Here is a 16,683-nt window from a genome sequence, read left to right on the forward strand (position 1 = left end):
GCCCAGTGTGGATTACAAGCATCATTACAATAGAAACATTACAAAATTTTTTTTGTTTTTAGAAGTGAAATCGCACCCCCCCACCCCTTATAAATCTGATAGTAGAGTTCTTGGTTCTGAAGGAAAAAGAAAATCCTGAGTGCTTCAGTCCCTGGGACCATCCAAGGAAACTGCCTGGGCTCTCAGAGAGCAGGGGTCTGGACAGCCTTCAGAGCCAGGCCAGCTCTGTGCTGAGCTCAGGATGAACACAGGAAGTGGGTGAGAACCTCTGATTTGGACCTGGATAGAATTTTTAGAAGTGAATCTTAGAAGACGTATTTGAAATAAACTCACATAATTGCTGGAGGGGAAAGGAAGAGCCTGCACATGTATATAATTTGTACTCCAAAGGGTGGTTCCTTCTCTACTGAGAGGATGAGGCCTAAACTATGCAGTTAGTGTTAGGCCATTGAACACGGGCTTGTGAAGAATGAAACGTTTTTGCCTGCCTCTCCTTGAGGGTGCAGGGTCCCCCAGCGGCACTTGCTAGGGCTCAGTAAGCATCAGTCAGCATCAGGCTTCAGTCCATTATTAACACACACAGGTAAATGTCAGTAAATGATCAGGTATTTATTAGACGCTTACTGTATGCCCTTTGTACTCCTAGGAAAGCGGGGAGGTACATTCAGGCATCTTGCTGGCTAGCTACTAGGACAAGCAAAGCCACAGCACGCTTACCATTGAGAGGAAGGTCAGGACTCAGCTGTGCATGCCTGGTTAGGGCGCTTTTGCTGCCCAGAGATACAGGTGACCCAGAGCGACTAGGAAACCCTCAAGCAGGGAGCCTCTCAGAGATAAGAGCATATAAAAGAGAATAAAGCCTGAGACTTAGTGAATGTTGAGTTTCTCGCTAACCAAGGTGGGGAAAATCTGAGCCAACACATAGGGTTTTTGGCTCTGAGGGATGGGACCTTTATGTTAATGGTAAATGAATAATGTGAGGGGCACACAGGACCGGAGACCTAATTTGTGGGATACCTAGCACAAAGTGAAAGTGCAGAGTCCCTCACTGAAAATGCACTCAGAATTTCAAGATGGCAACAAAAGCCCATTCCTTTGGGGGCATCACCCTTCTGGGCGTAAGGTTCTGTAGAAGCGCCTAGTTCACGTGCCCCAAGGATGGCCAGGGTCCCATGGGAGGGAGAGCGGCCCCCAAGGGTGTGGTTTATAGAGAAAGAAGCCACGAAACTGCATAGGTGAATGTGATTGGCTGGTTGAAGCCGTTGTTTGATTTCTCGGTTCGGGGTTGGTGGTGGTTGTGAGGAGCTCGTTGTGGGCCAATTTCTGAGCCTCAGATCTCTTTGTTGAATCTACAGTAGTAGCCATGAGCTTACCATTTATTTTTTCCTTCTGTTTTTCTGTCAATTCGGTGAGGAGCAATTGCTCAGGTCCATTTTGGAGCCTATCTTATCCCTCTGGGCTCAAGGTGGCGCAAAGGGAAGTTGCAATGTGCAGGTTCCACAAACAATTATTTTATCAAGAGTTGGGCCTTGGGGCGCCTGGGTGGCTCAGTCATTAGGCGTCTGCCTTCGGCTCGGGCCATGATCCCAGGGTCCTGGGATCAAGCCTCGCATCGGGCTCCTTGCTCAGCGGGAAGCCTGCTTCTCCTCCTCCCACTCCCCCTGCTTGTGTTCCCTCTCTCGATGTGTCTCTCTCTGTCAAACAAACAAACAAACAAACAAAGAGTTGGGCCTTGACGATAAAAAGGGATTTGTGTCCATAAAAAGGGATTTGTGTCGGTGGAAAGGACAGAGCAGGCAGAGGGAGCCACAGAAACAAAGGTCTCAGAGGAAGGCAGCCAGTGACTTAGTAAAGGACTCAGGTGGGGACTTAGATGAGTCAGGCCATGGGGGTGGGGTCTGGGGGGTGGGCCTGTGGCTGGGCAGGAGTTGGAGCTGGTAGAGGATGGAAGAAGGGCTGGAAAGTCTGGCTCAAGAATGCACGGGAGGCAGGAGGATGCCTGGTGGCTCCCCCTGGTGTCCCTGGGCTGTATGTGCAGGGCTCTCCCACAGGTGGGCAGAACCGGCAGAACAGTCATGGGACCTAGAGCCAGCTGGAGGCAGAGGCCTGCTGTCCTGCTGTCCGGAGCCCCCATGTGACGCTCTGAGAGGGAGATGACCTTCCTGACACTGAGCTGGCCCTGGGACCCAAGCCTCCCCACTTCAGTCCCAGCACCACTTCTCGGTGGCAAACTCTGTTCTTGCTGGAACCTAGTACCCGTTGTCCACCCTACCTACAGCTCTGGGTCTAGCTCATTGGCCCCTCTGCAGAAGCTTAAGCCCCTTTCCCGCCATCCCCCTCCTCAAATAGTAGGTCCATCTGTACGTCTTCTTAGGGTCTAACCCTGAGCCCTAACAAATGAGTTTCCCAGTCAAGCTACATGCTGTCTTGGAGATGGTCTACTGGAGAGGAATAAAACAGAATTGAAAATGATAACAGAAACTTCTAGAATCTTTTGTTTCTTTGTTTGAACAACTGAGGCCTGCCCTCAGTGTCTTGTCCGCATTTTTCAGGGCCTCAGCTTTGACTTTTATTCCTTTGAGTCTCTTTCCTCACTTGTGCTCAGAGAGTAGTGTCCAGAGACCCCTCGCAGGAAGGCATTTGATAACACTAAAGAACATGCACCAATAACAGATCCACAGATAGTCAGCTCAGTGGCTCGAGGCAAATAGTTCTTGCCTGTGGTGAATGCAGAGAAGCAACTTGGACCCTGTTTGTGTCACGGATTGAGCTCCCCAGTCTCCCCAGTAAACCGGCAAAAGCTCAGAAAGAGATTCCCTTTCCTAAGGCCACACAGGGAATGAAAGGTGGAGCCAGGGATTGGCTATTAGATCCGAACTCCCTACCCGGCGTTCTTTATGGCGCCCACATTTGTGGTTGTCCTGATCAGGGTTTCTTTAAGGTAGACCAGAAAGCTGGATCTGGAGTGGATGTTAGAGCAGCTGCCTCTGGTGAACCTGCCAACACTGTTCTCAGTGCAGGCCGTTTGTTCTACAGCTGGCCTTGGGCTTGGCTGTCCCCTGTCATGGCTGTGGTCAGCATCCTGCTGATTCATGGTCATGAGAGGCCACAGACGTGCCGGGTCTGTGCTGGGCATGGGGTCGAAGCGCACGGCAGGAACTAAGGGCTGCGAAGGTCTCAGCACCCGTCGTTTTGGTGATGGCGGCTAGCGCAGACTTTGGAGGTAAACTTTAACACTGCTCCCAATACTGTGAACACAAGCATAATGGAGCGTACAGTTGAGTGAATTTTGACCTGCAGGTAACCAGCCTCCAGATCAAGATACAGAATATTATCAGGTCCTTTTTTTAAAATCAATTTATTTTTTTATTTAAGAGGCTGAGATGAACTCCTCTGTTCCCTAGAGGAACACCGGTCTCAGCTTTCTACCCCAACGAGAGATTGCTTTTTCATGTCCCATTATTCTTCCCAACTGCATGCAGCCTCAGTGTCCGAGGGAGCAAGGCTAGAGGGAAAGTCTGGGCGGAGGCAGGGACAGGGGCACCGGCCAGGGGAAGGCAGCTGGTGCAGGTGGTGCCCAGAGAGAGGATGGCATAGGGTAAGAGACAGCAAGTCAGGGCTGGGAGGGGGGCCCCCAGACACGGAATCCCCCTGCTCCTCGTGGCGCTAAGGGCAGAGGACCCAGGAGCCCCACGGCGCTGGGAGAGCTCGGGAACAGGAGGCGCAAGGGGCCCACATCTCAGGCAAGAAGGTCTCGGGGTGTGTAGAGGGTTATGGTCTGTAGGAAGAGGTGCCATGGAGTGGGTGCTTTCCTTGAGGGGTGTCTCTGCCCCTTTTGATCTGTAGTGTACCCACTTTTCACATAGATGACCCAAGGATGAAGGAATAGGGAGATTAAAGCCAAGGCAGCTGGGTCCCTGGTCAGAGCTGCTGACTGTGACGGAGCTTGAACCCAGGGACCTTTCCTGACCGGTCAGCCCAGTAACCACTCCCATTGAGGAAAGCCATGCGTCTGCTGAGCTCAGGAAACAATGCAAGAAGCTGCCCCATTCCCAAACCCTCCTCAGCGGCTCTTGCTTCCAAAGAGTGACTTAAGGTTCTTGGTGAACTGAGAGCATGTGGGGTTGGTGGTTACACGTGGCCGTGAGAGGTTACTGTCCTCCACTCGGTACCAGGACAGCAATGCTTTGAGTCCCAGTGAAGTGGGCAGTGGCCACTTGGAGTGTACTTCGGTGTTTGCCTGTCATTATCATCTCACACAGAGTGAAGATGCATCGGCTCATGGAAGAGTAGCCTCGGGAGGGTGAGGACAAAAACCGACATGCGTGGACTCTCGGTCTGAATCTCCAGGCTTTCATCGTCCACCGTGCTTACTGACCACAAACATAACTGGTGTTGTCAGAGTGCTTGCTAAGCACACAAGGCCGTCTCCACAAACAGCCACGCTGGTGACTGTGCTGGGCTGTGGCCATGCTGAGATGCCCAGCCCAGGCCATACTGAGCTTTTTAGATGTCACCATGGGATGACATTTGTGAACCTCACCCCAGAGAGTATTTACTATCTATTTAAATGTTCAGTTTGCCCTGATCTTCCCAGCAGTGAATCATTTGTCTGATGGTTTCTTGCATAATAGGGGTTATGCTGACACCAGGCTGGGGCCCTCTGTAGCCAATGGCACTGGAGTGAGGGGCTCTAGAGCCTGTCCTACAGCCTCCCTTCCCCGCAGACCTCCCCCACCCCCTCCACGGCCCCTCATGCTCTGTCTCCTCTTGTCTGTCTGCAGGCCTGCAAAGATTCTGTGAAGATATAGAGATGATGATTGGATTCCAGCCAAACATCTTCTGGAAAGTCTGCTGGGCGTTTGTAACTCCAACCATTTTAACCGTAAGGATTGCATGCTTCATCGTGGATGTAGGACCTCACGTGTGGATGTGCTGCTCTATGTTTGAACAAAGCCCATCATTCTTGTATTTCAGAAGGGGAAACTGAGGCTTGGAGAGGTATAGCAACTCACCTAAAGGGCCTTAGCTGTGACTCAGGCAGTCTGGAGCTCTCTGATGGAACATTCCCTATTACATCAGTCTGCCTCATGTACGGAGAGCAGATAACAATCACATTTCCCATGGGCTCGTCAGAATCCCAGCTCTGTTCAAAGAAGATTATGTGTGTATCTTCTTCTCTCCCTCACAGCAGCTGGTGGGATTGGTTTTAAAGCATCCCCACTTTACAGTTGGGGAACCTGACACCCACAGGTTATGTGGGTGCATACCTAGTTATGAGCAAACACAGCCTGAGTTCGAACCTAGGCAGTTGGCTCCAAAGCTCTTGCTCTTAACCACTACTCCATACAGCTGCTCTACAACTAACTAATAGAGCATACGTTAGACTTTTATTATTCCCTTTTATTGTTTTCGAGAACTATCTTATCATCCTCAAGTGTGATGATGACATTTTGAGATTATCTGACATTCACCTTCTTAAAGATCAGAGCCCTTCGTGTATCAGTAAATCTGCATAGGGACTTACATGCACATCCATCACCTCCTTTATTGTGCTGTAGGCTGCGGGCTTTGCCTTGATCCACCCTCCAAGCACAGGCATTGACAAGACCCTGCCTTTCCCCCTCCTCTGTGGGTTGCAATGTTGTATCTTGGCAAGGCTGCAAGAAGCTGATTGTAGTTCTCCTTGGAGCCAGCAGGTGGCACTAGAAACCAGATCAAGACCCTAGTTTTCCCACACAGCAACCAGGTTCCCTAAAGGAAAACCAGGCAGGATGGAAGTAAAATTATAAAGAAAATATGTATTTCATTCTTTTTTTTTTTAAACTGTCACAGAGTGAGTTTTAATCAAAACATCTCGACTGCCTTCTGAAAAGACATGAGTTTAGACAGAAAAGCCATCCAGTGTTTATTTTCTTCTGCACTGACATGGACATCATAGTGAGGCCCCCGTTGATGCTCACATTTTAGAGGCTGTGATTTGCTGAAAAGTCCCATGACACTTGGGGTGTGAGAGATGAAAAGAACTAAAATAGATTTTTTGGTTTCTTGAATTCAGAACTGAAATGCGTATGAAGAGCTCAGATATACCCTAATTGAAGGGGGGGGGGGTGAGACTCTCCTGCCCAAGGCATTCTCTGTCTCTGCTGAACACCACCCCAGTTACTACTACATCTGATTTATTCTTGGGTGAGATCAAGGCCTGCCTTTCCTTCCTGTCTTGGAAGAGATTAAACTTCAGAGAATTTCATTATATTTTGCAGAAACATATGACATACTGCTAACAACCAGCGCTACTATGTAGAGGCAGTTCTAGTTAGAGGCAAGCGCTCTATGAGCGCTGTCCCTAAAGCCTCTGGCCCCTCTTGTTGGTTGGTGATTCTTCCCCGCATTTTACAGTTGTGTACACTGAGGCCCACAGAGGCTAAGGAGCTTGACCAAGGCCACAAAGCTTGTGGGAGGCAGGGCTAAGTCTTGAGTCCAGAGCTGTCTCAGCCTCAGTAAAATTCTCAAAGCTCAGTGCTCTCCTCTTCAAGTGGAGTTTGGCCAGTTTTTGGATAAAAAGAATTCTTTTTTTTAAGATTTTATTTATTTATTTGAGAGAGAATGAGTGAGAGAGAGCATGAGAGAGGAGAAGGTCAGAGGGAGAAGCAGACTCCCCAAGGAGCTGGGAGCCTGTTGCGGGACTCGATCCTGGAAGTCTGGGATCATGACCTGAGCCGAAGGCAGTTGCTCAACCAACTGAGCCACCCAGGCGCCCCAGATAAAAGAATTCTTACCTCTGGGAGCAGAAGGTCGGGGAAAGAAGTTCCAGGACCTGATGTGCTTTTTGAGAAAGTTTCTCAACTCTGCTGTGTTTTACTTGATATCTGTTATGAAGCTCATAGCAGAAACCTGTAGAGATCCCAGAAAATATCCCGAACCAGATTCCCCTTCTATGTTTGGGAGCCAGGGACAAGTAGAATCGGTCAATTTCATCATCATTGTCAACTGACATAGCTCTCTCCAGTGCCTTCCTTGGCTGCCATTAGCAAGAAGTCAGAGTGAGTCTGACCCAGTGGTTGAATTAGTGTCCCTCATGGCCAGGCCCAGCTGAGGGCAGGGTTTTATCAAAGCTGGCTTGGCAGAAGGAAATGTCTGTCAAGAATACATTTGCTCAGGTAAGTTTGATGTGGCATTTGTACAACTGGAAATGGGTACCAAAGGGCCAAGCCTAACACGTATTTTTTGCTCTTTGCCCCTCTGTAAAATGGATATTTGTAGTGTGCTGGAATGAGCTAAGATTATGGGTTTATTTTTTATTCATTTATTTTAAAGATTTTATTTATTTATTTGACAGACAGATATCGAGAGAGGGGACACAGCAGGGGGAGTAGTAGAGGGAGAAGCAGGCTTCCCACTGAGCAGGGAGCCTGACGGCGGGCTCAATCGTAAGACCCTGGAATCATGATCTGAGCCAAAGGCAGACACTTAACAACTGAGCCACCCAGGTGCCCCAAGATTATGGGTTTAAATTACTTCAGAGACCTCTGAAATAAAATTGATCATTTTTATATGTGCCTTCTTGGATTTACAGAGCTATAAATATTCTCCATGCAATTATTGTATACATAGTCAGATCACGTTACTGAATTATGCACACACATAAGCAGATGTATTGCTATTTATATAGTAAATGAAATGGAGCAACTTACCATAATTACATTAGGCCCTACTTCCAATAGACTGGTTAATAAAGCTTATAACTCTAGGGGCGAAATGTTTAAAAGGGGTCCTAGAGTAAGGCATCTCTTTCCGTAGGAGCAGCATTTTCAACAGTTGTCTTCAAGCTCACATTGCTTCGAATCAATACATTGAATTATTGTTGCATTGAAATAAACGCTGGCCCCAGCATCCTGGGCTCTGCAGCAATAACGTAGATATGCCTTACACTCGTATCGTGCTTCACGCTCTCCTCAAACTCTTCCATACATCATCTTTCCTAACATAACTCCCTCCAATCATTTTTCGGCAATTATTTTACTGCCTGAGATCGAAAAAGAGTGTCAGGGAAACACGGCACATAGGTCATCATTATTCAGTACTTTGGTCTGGACCCCTGCAGGCAAGGACGCCCTTTTCTCCAGGCGAGGCTGCCCTCCAAAGTCTTGGCAAGAACAGTTAGGAGGCCCGTTCTGTCCCTTCCCATCCGGCACACGTGTTCCCTTGCTGCTTTCCAGCTGCACTCGCTGTGTCTTCAGAGGGTTTGCCTGGCCCTTGCCAGTGAAAGTGTGCAGGGATAGGAGAGCACGGGCAGCAGATAAATCAAGACCGCTCTTAAAATTGAGGGGGGACTTTTGAGTAAATACCTGTGCCCAGAAAACCCCTGTGTTGTGTACACTATGTGAAATACACCCATTGAAAACGAAGTCTGCTATGTGAAGGTCCTTCAGCTAGTTAACGGCAGAGGTGACATTGGCCTGCTGGTCCCTATGTTCTTGGCACAGTTTGGTGACGAGGCCCATTCTCCTTGAGTTGGTTGCGAGAGGTTGCGAGTGGGCTTACTGTAGGACCAGCTTCTTGCTCAGTCACTGCCGTGTGGACTGTTCACATCTCACTCGGCAAACTTCAGCAGGCGGTATCAGGATGCTGGCCGTGCCCCGTTCAAGGAGAAGGCAAAGTCAATTCAACTCATTAAGAAAATTAAAATACATAAACGTAAAGGATTTCTTTCTTATAACAGAAGTTGATTATCCCCCATAAGAAGTGCAGACAGCCCCTTTAAAACTCCCAGTACCACCCATCAGCCACCTCGAGGTGTATCCTTTAAATTGTCTTCTCAGCCTGGGCACATGTGGGCACGTGCATGCGTGTGTGTGTGTGTGTACACACGCGTGTGTGTATACATCGATACGCCTGGCTCCATTCCAGCGGATGGCAGCACAGGGTCTGCCGTGTGCGTCTTCGTCTCTCTGAAATTCGGTTTCTTCCTTTGGAAAGTGGATCATGACTAATTCCTCACTTTTGGGGTTGGTTTAGGTGTGAAATGAGAGCAGAGGTAGGAAAGCACCAGACTCATGGCAAGGGCTCAGCATGTCGCTGTTAGGAGCGAAGACTTCGCATCTTCCGTCTAACACGTGTGTTTCTCCTTTCTTCCCAGTTTATCCTGTGCTTCAGCTTCTACCAGTGGGAGCCCATGACTTACGGCTCTTACCGCTACCCTAACTGGTCCATGGTGCTTGGATGGCTCATGCTCGCCTGTTCTGTTATCTGGATCCCAATTATGTTTGTGATAAAAATGCATCTGGCTCCTGGCAGATTTATTGAGGTAATTCCATCAGCTCCTTTCTCCTGCCATCCCCTCCCCAGGGAGAAGCTCTGAGAGCTCAGTGCATGAAAGAACAACAGATTCAGTAAACTTCTTCCCAAGGGAGATGTGGTGATTAAGTGTTCGCACTTGCCACCGTTTCTATTAAACCCATTTTTATTACGTATCATTCCTCTAATGGAGAGGCTCAGCCAATCCGCAGGCCAAGCTGTTATTATACCATTTCTCAGTGCAGGCGACCGCTCTGGGGAATAAGCCATCAGAAGCCCCCCATTCCCCTCGTAATTTAAATGCAGTGCTTGGATTTAACTACATGTCAGATTCCCCCTCTCCTGAGCTTCCTCTCTGTCCAAGCCTTCCTCCAAACATTAGTTACCATTTCATTTTAAATCACAGCCCCTCCCTTTGTGCTGGTGTTAGGGATGGCTGAGGGTCCCAAGCTGGTGAACAGGTCACCGTCCCCACACAGTGTAATGATGGGTCTGGGGTGTGGCTGGTAAGAGGCGAGACTCATCTTTGTTAACCCCTTGCTGGACCCTTTCCTTGTTTCTTTCCTCATTTCAAAAGGATCCCCACGCTGTCTCCGGGGTGGATGGGAAGTGACCGTCCCTTGTTGAGCCACCAGTGAGGTGTGGTCAGGCTCTCGTTGTGAGAAGTCACTCGCCCAGATGTGCTAGGAATAGACCAGCACTGCGTCTGTTTGAAAATCCAGAGTTTGGGCCTTTTGGACCAGACCAGTGCTGCTCAGGGTTGGCCCACTTCCTGGGATCTTGTGGGAAACGCAAAGGATCAGGCCCCAGCTTGGCTCCACTGAACCAGAGCTGGGGAACTGGGACCCGGTGTCTGTCGTGTAACCGGCCCTCCAGCCGATTCTAAGGCTACCTGGAGTCTCAGACTTGCGACTTCCCTCAAGTCTCAGAGGTGTTGGGATAGACCAAGGCCAGGAAACACCTGCCGATAGAGGGTAGTGATGAAAGCTGTACAGGCTTTGCTCTTGGTCAGTCAGACTGAGGAAAGGAAGGGAACATCCCACGGAGGCTCTGGAGAGAGAAGCAACAGGAGAATAAGGTGTGTGAGTAAAGGCCTACCACAAATGTCCGCGTCGTGGGGAGGTGGCTTTTATCTTTAATGGCCTAAAGATGGAGACAGAGTTGACAAAGGGAAGGAAGGTGCCTCCTTGCTGAAGTGGGATTCCAGTTTCCATCCTCAGGAAATTGCCTGCTGTCCCCTCCAGGTAAATTCCCGTGGGCCCTTTGACCCCCAGAGATGGCTCCCTTTTGCCCCAGAGAAACCTCCCACCAATGACCCAGGAATCTCGTTCCCTCTGAACAGCAGCTAGTGTAGCCTCTGCTGCTTCTGCCTCGGGGCAGAATTCCCTAAACTGATGAGTGGGGCTGTACCAACTTATTATGGTTGATTTGGGACACAAAGGTTGCAAACCGATGATTAAGGGGAGATTAAACTAACAGCTCCGAGAAACAGCTTCTCTTTAATCGGTAATAAACATGTAATTGTTGTTGCCCTGTATGTTTTCAGAAATATGTTTGCTTTCTTTTTTTCCAGAAAATATTCCCATCAAATTATGTTTCTGTAAAGTAGGTTCAGTTGCAGGATTAGAGATGTTCCCATTATTTCTAGCTCCCTTGCAAGAACCCACACTGCCGAACCAAGTCAGAAGCATCTATTTTTGTTAGCAGATAATTAAAATCTTTGCTCACTCTTGGCAATGTGTCTTTGGGGTTGCAGTTTTTTTCCCCGGCCACTTATATACTTTGGGGAAATATGCTAAACAAAATCCAATTATTTTGATGTAACAACCCACTGTTGAGACTACAGAACAAAAGTAATTGAGCTCATGTCCTTCGCAGACTTGTTTGGCAGTGGAGAGAGGAAGCTTGCAAATTCTCTTCATTTGGAGGGAAAAAATGTATCATTAAAATCCAGGCCCTTTATCCTCGGTTAATCTTGTGCAAGGCAGACCCTGAGCTATTGTAGTATCGTTCGCAGGATGACGTAAATAATTACAAGTGAACCAAACTCAGTTTCCTCTTTAACATCCTTGGCCTAATTAATTGATAAGGCTGATCTTCCCAACTGCTTCTCCTGGTGGGGGACCTCTTGGCCTAGGGAGGGGTTCTGGCAAAAGCAGTGGATAGAGGGGTGTGGGTAGGGAAGGAAGATGTATTACTTCCATGACCCTGTGTATCTTTGGCTTCTTTGCAGAGGCTCAAGTTGGTGTGCTCGCCACAGCCGGACTGGGGCCCGTTCTTAGCTCAGCACCGTGGAGAGCGTTACAAGAACATGATTGACCCACTGGGAACCTCTTCCCTGGGACTCAAACTGCCAGTGAAGGATTTGGAACTGGGCACCCAGTGCTAGTTCACTGGCGTGGGATGGTCCAGACTTGATCGCGTTTTTCCTCTCTGCCTCCCCCTCATGTTTCCCCCAGCTTTCTTCCCATGTTCTTCTGTCTCCCCACATCTTGGTTCATGGCTGTGCATGAGAGTGGTTATGTAGAGAGGTAAGATATGGCGTCGCCTGCTGTCGTGAAGAGCTAGACAGATCACGTGAGGCACTCCTTTGCCCGAGTCCCTGGTGTCAGTTTCCAGAGCACAGGCCTTGACCCGTGGCAGGAGTGGCTCAGCCAGGTGAGCGCTTTCCAGTGAGGTCGCAAGCAGGTGTGCGCGACTTGGTCAGTAGGGAGGGATCTGCTGCGTGTGTTGTCGTGGGTGGTGCCATCAAGACATATATAGGGCGGCAGACTCACAGGATTGGTATCCGGACTCGGTCGTGTTGCTGAGCAGCGCCGTGATTTCATTCAGATGCAGAAAGTTGAGGAGAGTGTATCTGGAGCGTGGGCAGTGGCTGCAAAATGTTTTAGAATAAGGGGGTTTGGACACCACTGAGGTGGCTAATAACGTTCACATTTCCATTTACAACTGGGGATCTGCTTTCCTTCATCCAGACCGACCACTTCAGGTGTGCCAGGAACAAACACTTCCGTCTCTGTGCACTGGGAATCTCGATGAAGAGTTCTCGTCCCTCTCTTGTCTTTTTTTTTTAAGTAACCGTATGTGTGAATTCTCTTGGTCACTTCCTCCACCTGTGCACGAGAAGCCATCGTGTAATTTGCGCCTCTCTACAGTCAGAGTGGCGATCCATTCTGGTTTCTCCATGACATTTAGTGCCACGGTTTGGTGTCCTGACTCCATGTTTCTTCTCCTCAAAATGTCTTTCTATGAGCTGTAGACACCTTGTCTCTTAACCTCTGGGAAAACAAGACTTACCCCAGTTCTGTCTGTATATTTTATATATATAAGACACGACCTCTTATAAGACTGATACCTTCTCGATTTTTACTCTTTTTCATTCATAGTAAAGGCCAACTGTGGTCATAGAGAAATCAAAAAGAAATGCTGAGTTTAACAGAAAGCCACCATGATATTCACTGTGCCGGTAGTACATTTTAGGTCACTGTATTTACAGGAATTTCTGATAAATACAGCTTAGGTAAGTGGCAAGTGAGCCAATTAAGACTATAGCTTTTAAGACTACATTTAGACAATTCAATTTTAAGAGTTCTCAATTCGCAATACTCATAACTGTGCTCTAATGAGAGCGAATCCTATGTCTGCAGAGATTGGCGAAGCCATGACCTTTATTACCTTCTTGAACCCTGAACATGCATATATGAAATTTTTAAAATGTGCTATGTGTTCATGTAGTGTGTATGTGTAGTGGTGTTTTCTATCCTTATAAATATCTTACGAATCACTGTAGAGATGGTGAGTTTAGAGTAGTGTAGTCTGGAATTTTTTTTTCCTTACTGTAATAATAGCTAAACCTAAAATTGTTTCCTTTAGGGGAGACCATTTCAATCACTTTCTATTTGTTTGTCTTCATATTATAGGGTCTCAGGCAAAGTTTTCCGTTTAAATCTTGTATATTGATGTGACATTTTCATCCTGTTGCTCAGCAGTGAAACCTAACAGAAGACCTTAATGTAACATGTTTTTCTTTTTCTTTTTTTTAAATGACTTCATTTACTGAAAAAAGAGGTCTCAATTCATTTTACTGAGCTCTTCTTTTTCTAGGGCAAATATCATTGTCATTTGCCAACGATGATGTGAATTTCTAGGTTTCAAGAATTACCTGTGGAAACTGTAGAAAAGGAAAGAAAGATGGGTGTTGAGCTGTAGGTGTTCATCTCTCTGTCTCCAGTGCGTGTCTGTCTTGTTCTCCTTCCCTCCCTCTCTCCCAAAGCTCGAGCTTCCTCCAATCTGTCACAGAAACTAACCTGAGCTTCCCCTAGATGTAGCATTAGGAGGCTAAGCTGTGACCTCACGTGTCCAGTGTCTCCCACAGTGACCGTCTTGCCGTGAACACTGGTTTCCCCCACGAAAGCCATATTGCTGAGAAGCCCCTGTTACTTTAGTGGATGTCACAGAGGGGTTCCAAAAATTACCCTCTCCAATTGATAACCGGTGGGGTGGGAGTGGCAGGGAGGAAATCACTTAGTTTTGGAAATTATCTACAGCCTTTCCAATTTGAAGGCTGAAGAAAAAAAAAGCTGCAATCAATTAGCATTCTCTTGAGGGACTGATTTGTGTGTGTCAGGGCGAATGATTTTTGGCTTCCCTCTCTCGCCTCTTGGCAAAAACTGGAGTTGGATGCTGGGTGCCAACCCCATTTCTGCTCATTGTTGCTGTTGTGATTAAAAAAAGGTGGGGGTGGTGGGACCCTCCGGCTGCTGCCAGGTTTGTTTTCCACACACTGAAAGTTGACTTGTGAGGCCAGGGACCTCCTTGCTGGCTACACACTGCGGCGTGTTTTTCAGGGGGGGCAGCTCCATTTGGGTTCCCTGGGATTTGTCCAAGTTAAGACGCAGTAGCGTTCCCTGAACAGCCAGGGTGTTTTTCCTTTTCCCTACAATTTCCAAGTTTCACGTAAAATTCGCTTCAAGGTGAAAGGTTCCGAACTTATTGTGGAAAGGGTGACTTTGTGAGCTCAGTGTCACCCATTTCTTGAGCCATGTTCAATTTCGAGGCTTTCCCTGGTAGAGAGGTGGTCAGTGTCTGAGCTGATTTGTCATGGGGCATCAACCTTTGCAGCCTCCCCCTAGACTGGGGTGGACGTTTCCACACGGTGTGTTTTCTGCCACAGTCAATTGGAAGAAAAATATATATATACATGAATGGAAAAGAAAGAAAATGAATAGCATTGTCACAAGCTGCTACTTGAACGTTCTCCTTCAAACTGAGTTAAAAATCAAGTTGCTGAGGAAAAACTTCCATTGGTTTACTGTAGAGAGTGGTGGACTATTTTCCACGTGTGAGATTATTTCCCAACACCAACAAATGCCAGAAACCCATTCAGAGAAAAAAAAAAAAAGCCATATGTTAAAAACAGTAACCTTGTAATATCCTTAAAGGAGAAAAAAAATGTATATTTCTTACCTATTGGTGTTGTGGCTTCTTCTGCAAATATTTGTCTTGCATATTAGTAACTTTTAATCTCTTTCGGGCTGTGTGTTTGTCATGTACAGGTGTGTCCAATCTGATCTTATTTTGTTTGTTTCTTTTTTTTTCTATTTATTCGTTGCATGAAAGCTGTGGTTAATGCAAAATCTCGATGACCTCAATGTCTTTGAAATTTCCCATGTGTTTTTAATGTGTAAGAAATGTAATCCACTGGTATTTCAGTGAGCGGCACTTTAAAAAGAATTTAACACAATGATCTTTAAATGGATAAGACTTGGGTTGTCTTTACACCTCCGAGTTGAGTGTCCCTTACTGAAGTTCTTATTCTGCTATCGACACGTGCCTCCGTGCTTCCTGACGAACTTCACCCGTCCGCATGGTCTTCCCATGCCTAAAAGTAAAAATGTTTCTTTCCCCTTTGTGCCCTTGGCCATCACTCCCGGTCCTCTTCCCAGAGACTTGCACAATGACAATTGCTTACCGTATGCAGATGACTCAAGGGAGAGCATGCTGTATAGCAGGTTGTCTCGTAGGGACCAAAAGCCCCGGCCAAGCAAATGAGCATTTCCTCCGCTTCACGCTGGGTGGGTATCATGCAGAAAACTTCCAGGCCAAGAGCAAAGGTTTGGGTGAGTCTAATTTCAATAGTCATTTCTCCACGAAGTGTCCCGAGGATTTGTAAAAGCAGAGCTCCCTGACTTTCCCAGATTTTGCTTCCAACAGAAAGGTCAAGTGATTTTGCATTGTGGTCTTGGCCAGGGTCACCGCTGAGCAGCCTGCAGCCAAAGAGAAAAAGTCTTTTCGGATTAGGCGTGCATCACCTTGAACGCAGTGGTTTGATTTGCTTGCTGTGGATTAAATACATCTTCAGGTAACCATTTGCCTTATAGGTGTATTTTATTGTTAGGGTGATAGTAATTGACTAGGTCCTGTTCTTCCTTTCTTTTTTTTTCGTCTTTCTTTTGCACTTTATTATGGACCTATCATGGGATAGGTTATTTGGAAATTGCATACTTGGCTAATGTCCTAATTGCAGGCATCTTATGTGGAACTGTTGCCTATGAATAAAGATATATTCCCTAATCAGGTCCTTATATTTTTTCATTAACTGTACATGAAGAAAATATATTATGTTACAAATGATGCATCATATATATATATATATATCTTACAGAGTACATATTATATACCGTGCATTATTCATTTTAAAAAGTCATTATTCTTGAGGCCCTACCTCAAATTTTGTATTTATGTCTACAAATGCAATTTATTGTATTATATATTTGCCTATTATATACTGGTATAAATTAGAATTTATCTTAATAATGTATGAGTTCACAAAACCCTAAATAAATGTCAGTGTTTAAAACATGATGATTATAGTATCGTGTCTATTACAAACCCATTACCCACATTCTCTCTCTCTTAACACATGGCCTTCAGGTATCCCTAGGATTGATCTATTGTATAAGAAGGAATCTGGAACAGAAATGGAAAACTGCCATCCTGGGGAAATGAGATATTGTGCTGCTCTAGAAACAAATGCCAATTAAATTGTTATACCCTTAACTATCAGAATGCACTATTCTTTGCTGAATTATTACTTATCCCTCATGGGGAGGAGGAGAGGGAGCGGGAGAATCTGAGTGAATCTGGACAGAGGGACTGGGCTAGTAGAATGCCTGGGTGTTTGAATGGCCATTTTGTCAACCTTCAACTTTATTTCAATTCAGCAAACATTTGTGTATCTTCTGCATGGAGTTAGACCCCAGGCAAAACAGAGTAAAAGAACAGCCCAGATGTCAAGGAACTCAGAGCATAGTAGAAAGACTACTTCTGTTAATCAAACGAATCAATAAAGACCATTTCCCCAGCCCTTTAAGGAGGGTGGAGCTG

At 46.7% G+C, this 16,683-nt stretch overlaps 1 protein-coding gene across 4 annotated transcripts in view; it reads left to right on the forward strand.

Annotated features, from left to right (window-relative positions):
* The window catches only part of SLC6A5 (solute carrier family 6 member 5), a 66,811-nt gene extending 50,656 nt beyond the window's left edge, over window positions 1-16,155 (forward strand). For all 4 annotated transcript variants that reach the window (XM_082747366.1, XM_082747364.1, XM_082747367.1 and 1 more), the window contains 3 exons: window positions 4,785-4,885; window positions 9,140-9,307; window positions 11,531-16,155. In XM_082747366.1, the coding sequence (XP_082603492.1) occupies window positions 4,785-4,885; window positions 9,140-9,307; window positions 11,531-11,686 (425 nt within the window). In that variant the 3' untranslated portion in view covers window positions 11,687-16,155. The remainder of the gene's footprint in view (window positions 1-4,784; window positions 4,886-9,139; window positions 9,308-11,530) is intronic.
* Window positions 16,156-16,683: the final 528 nt, after the last annotated feature.

Source organism: Mustela nivalis (genome assembly GCF_964662115.1).
Source record: "Mustela nivalis genome assembly, chromosome: 9".
Classification (NCBI taxonomy): Eukaryota; Metazoa; Chordata; class Mammalia; order Carnivora; family Mustelidae; genus Mustela; species Mustela nivalis.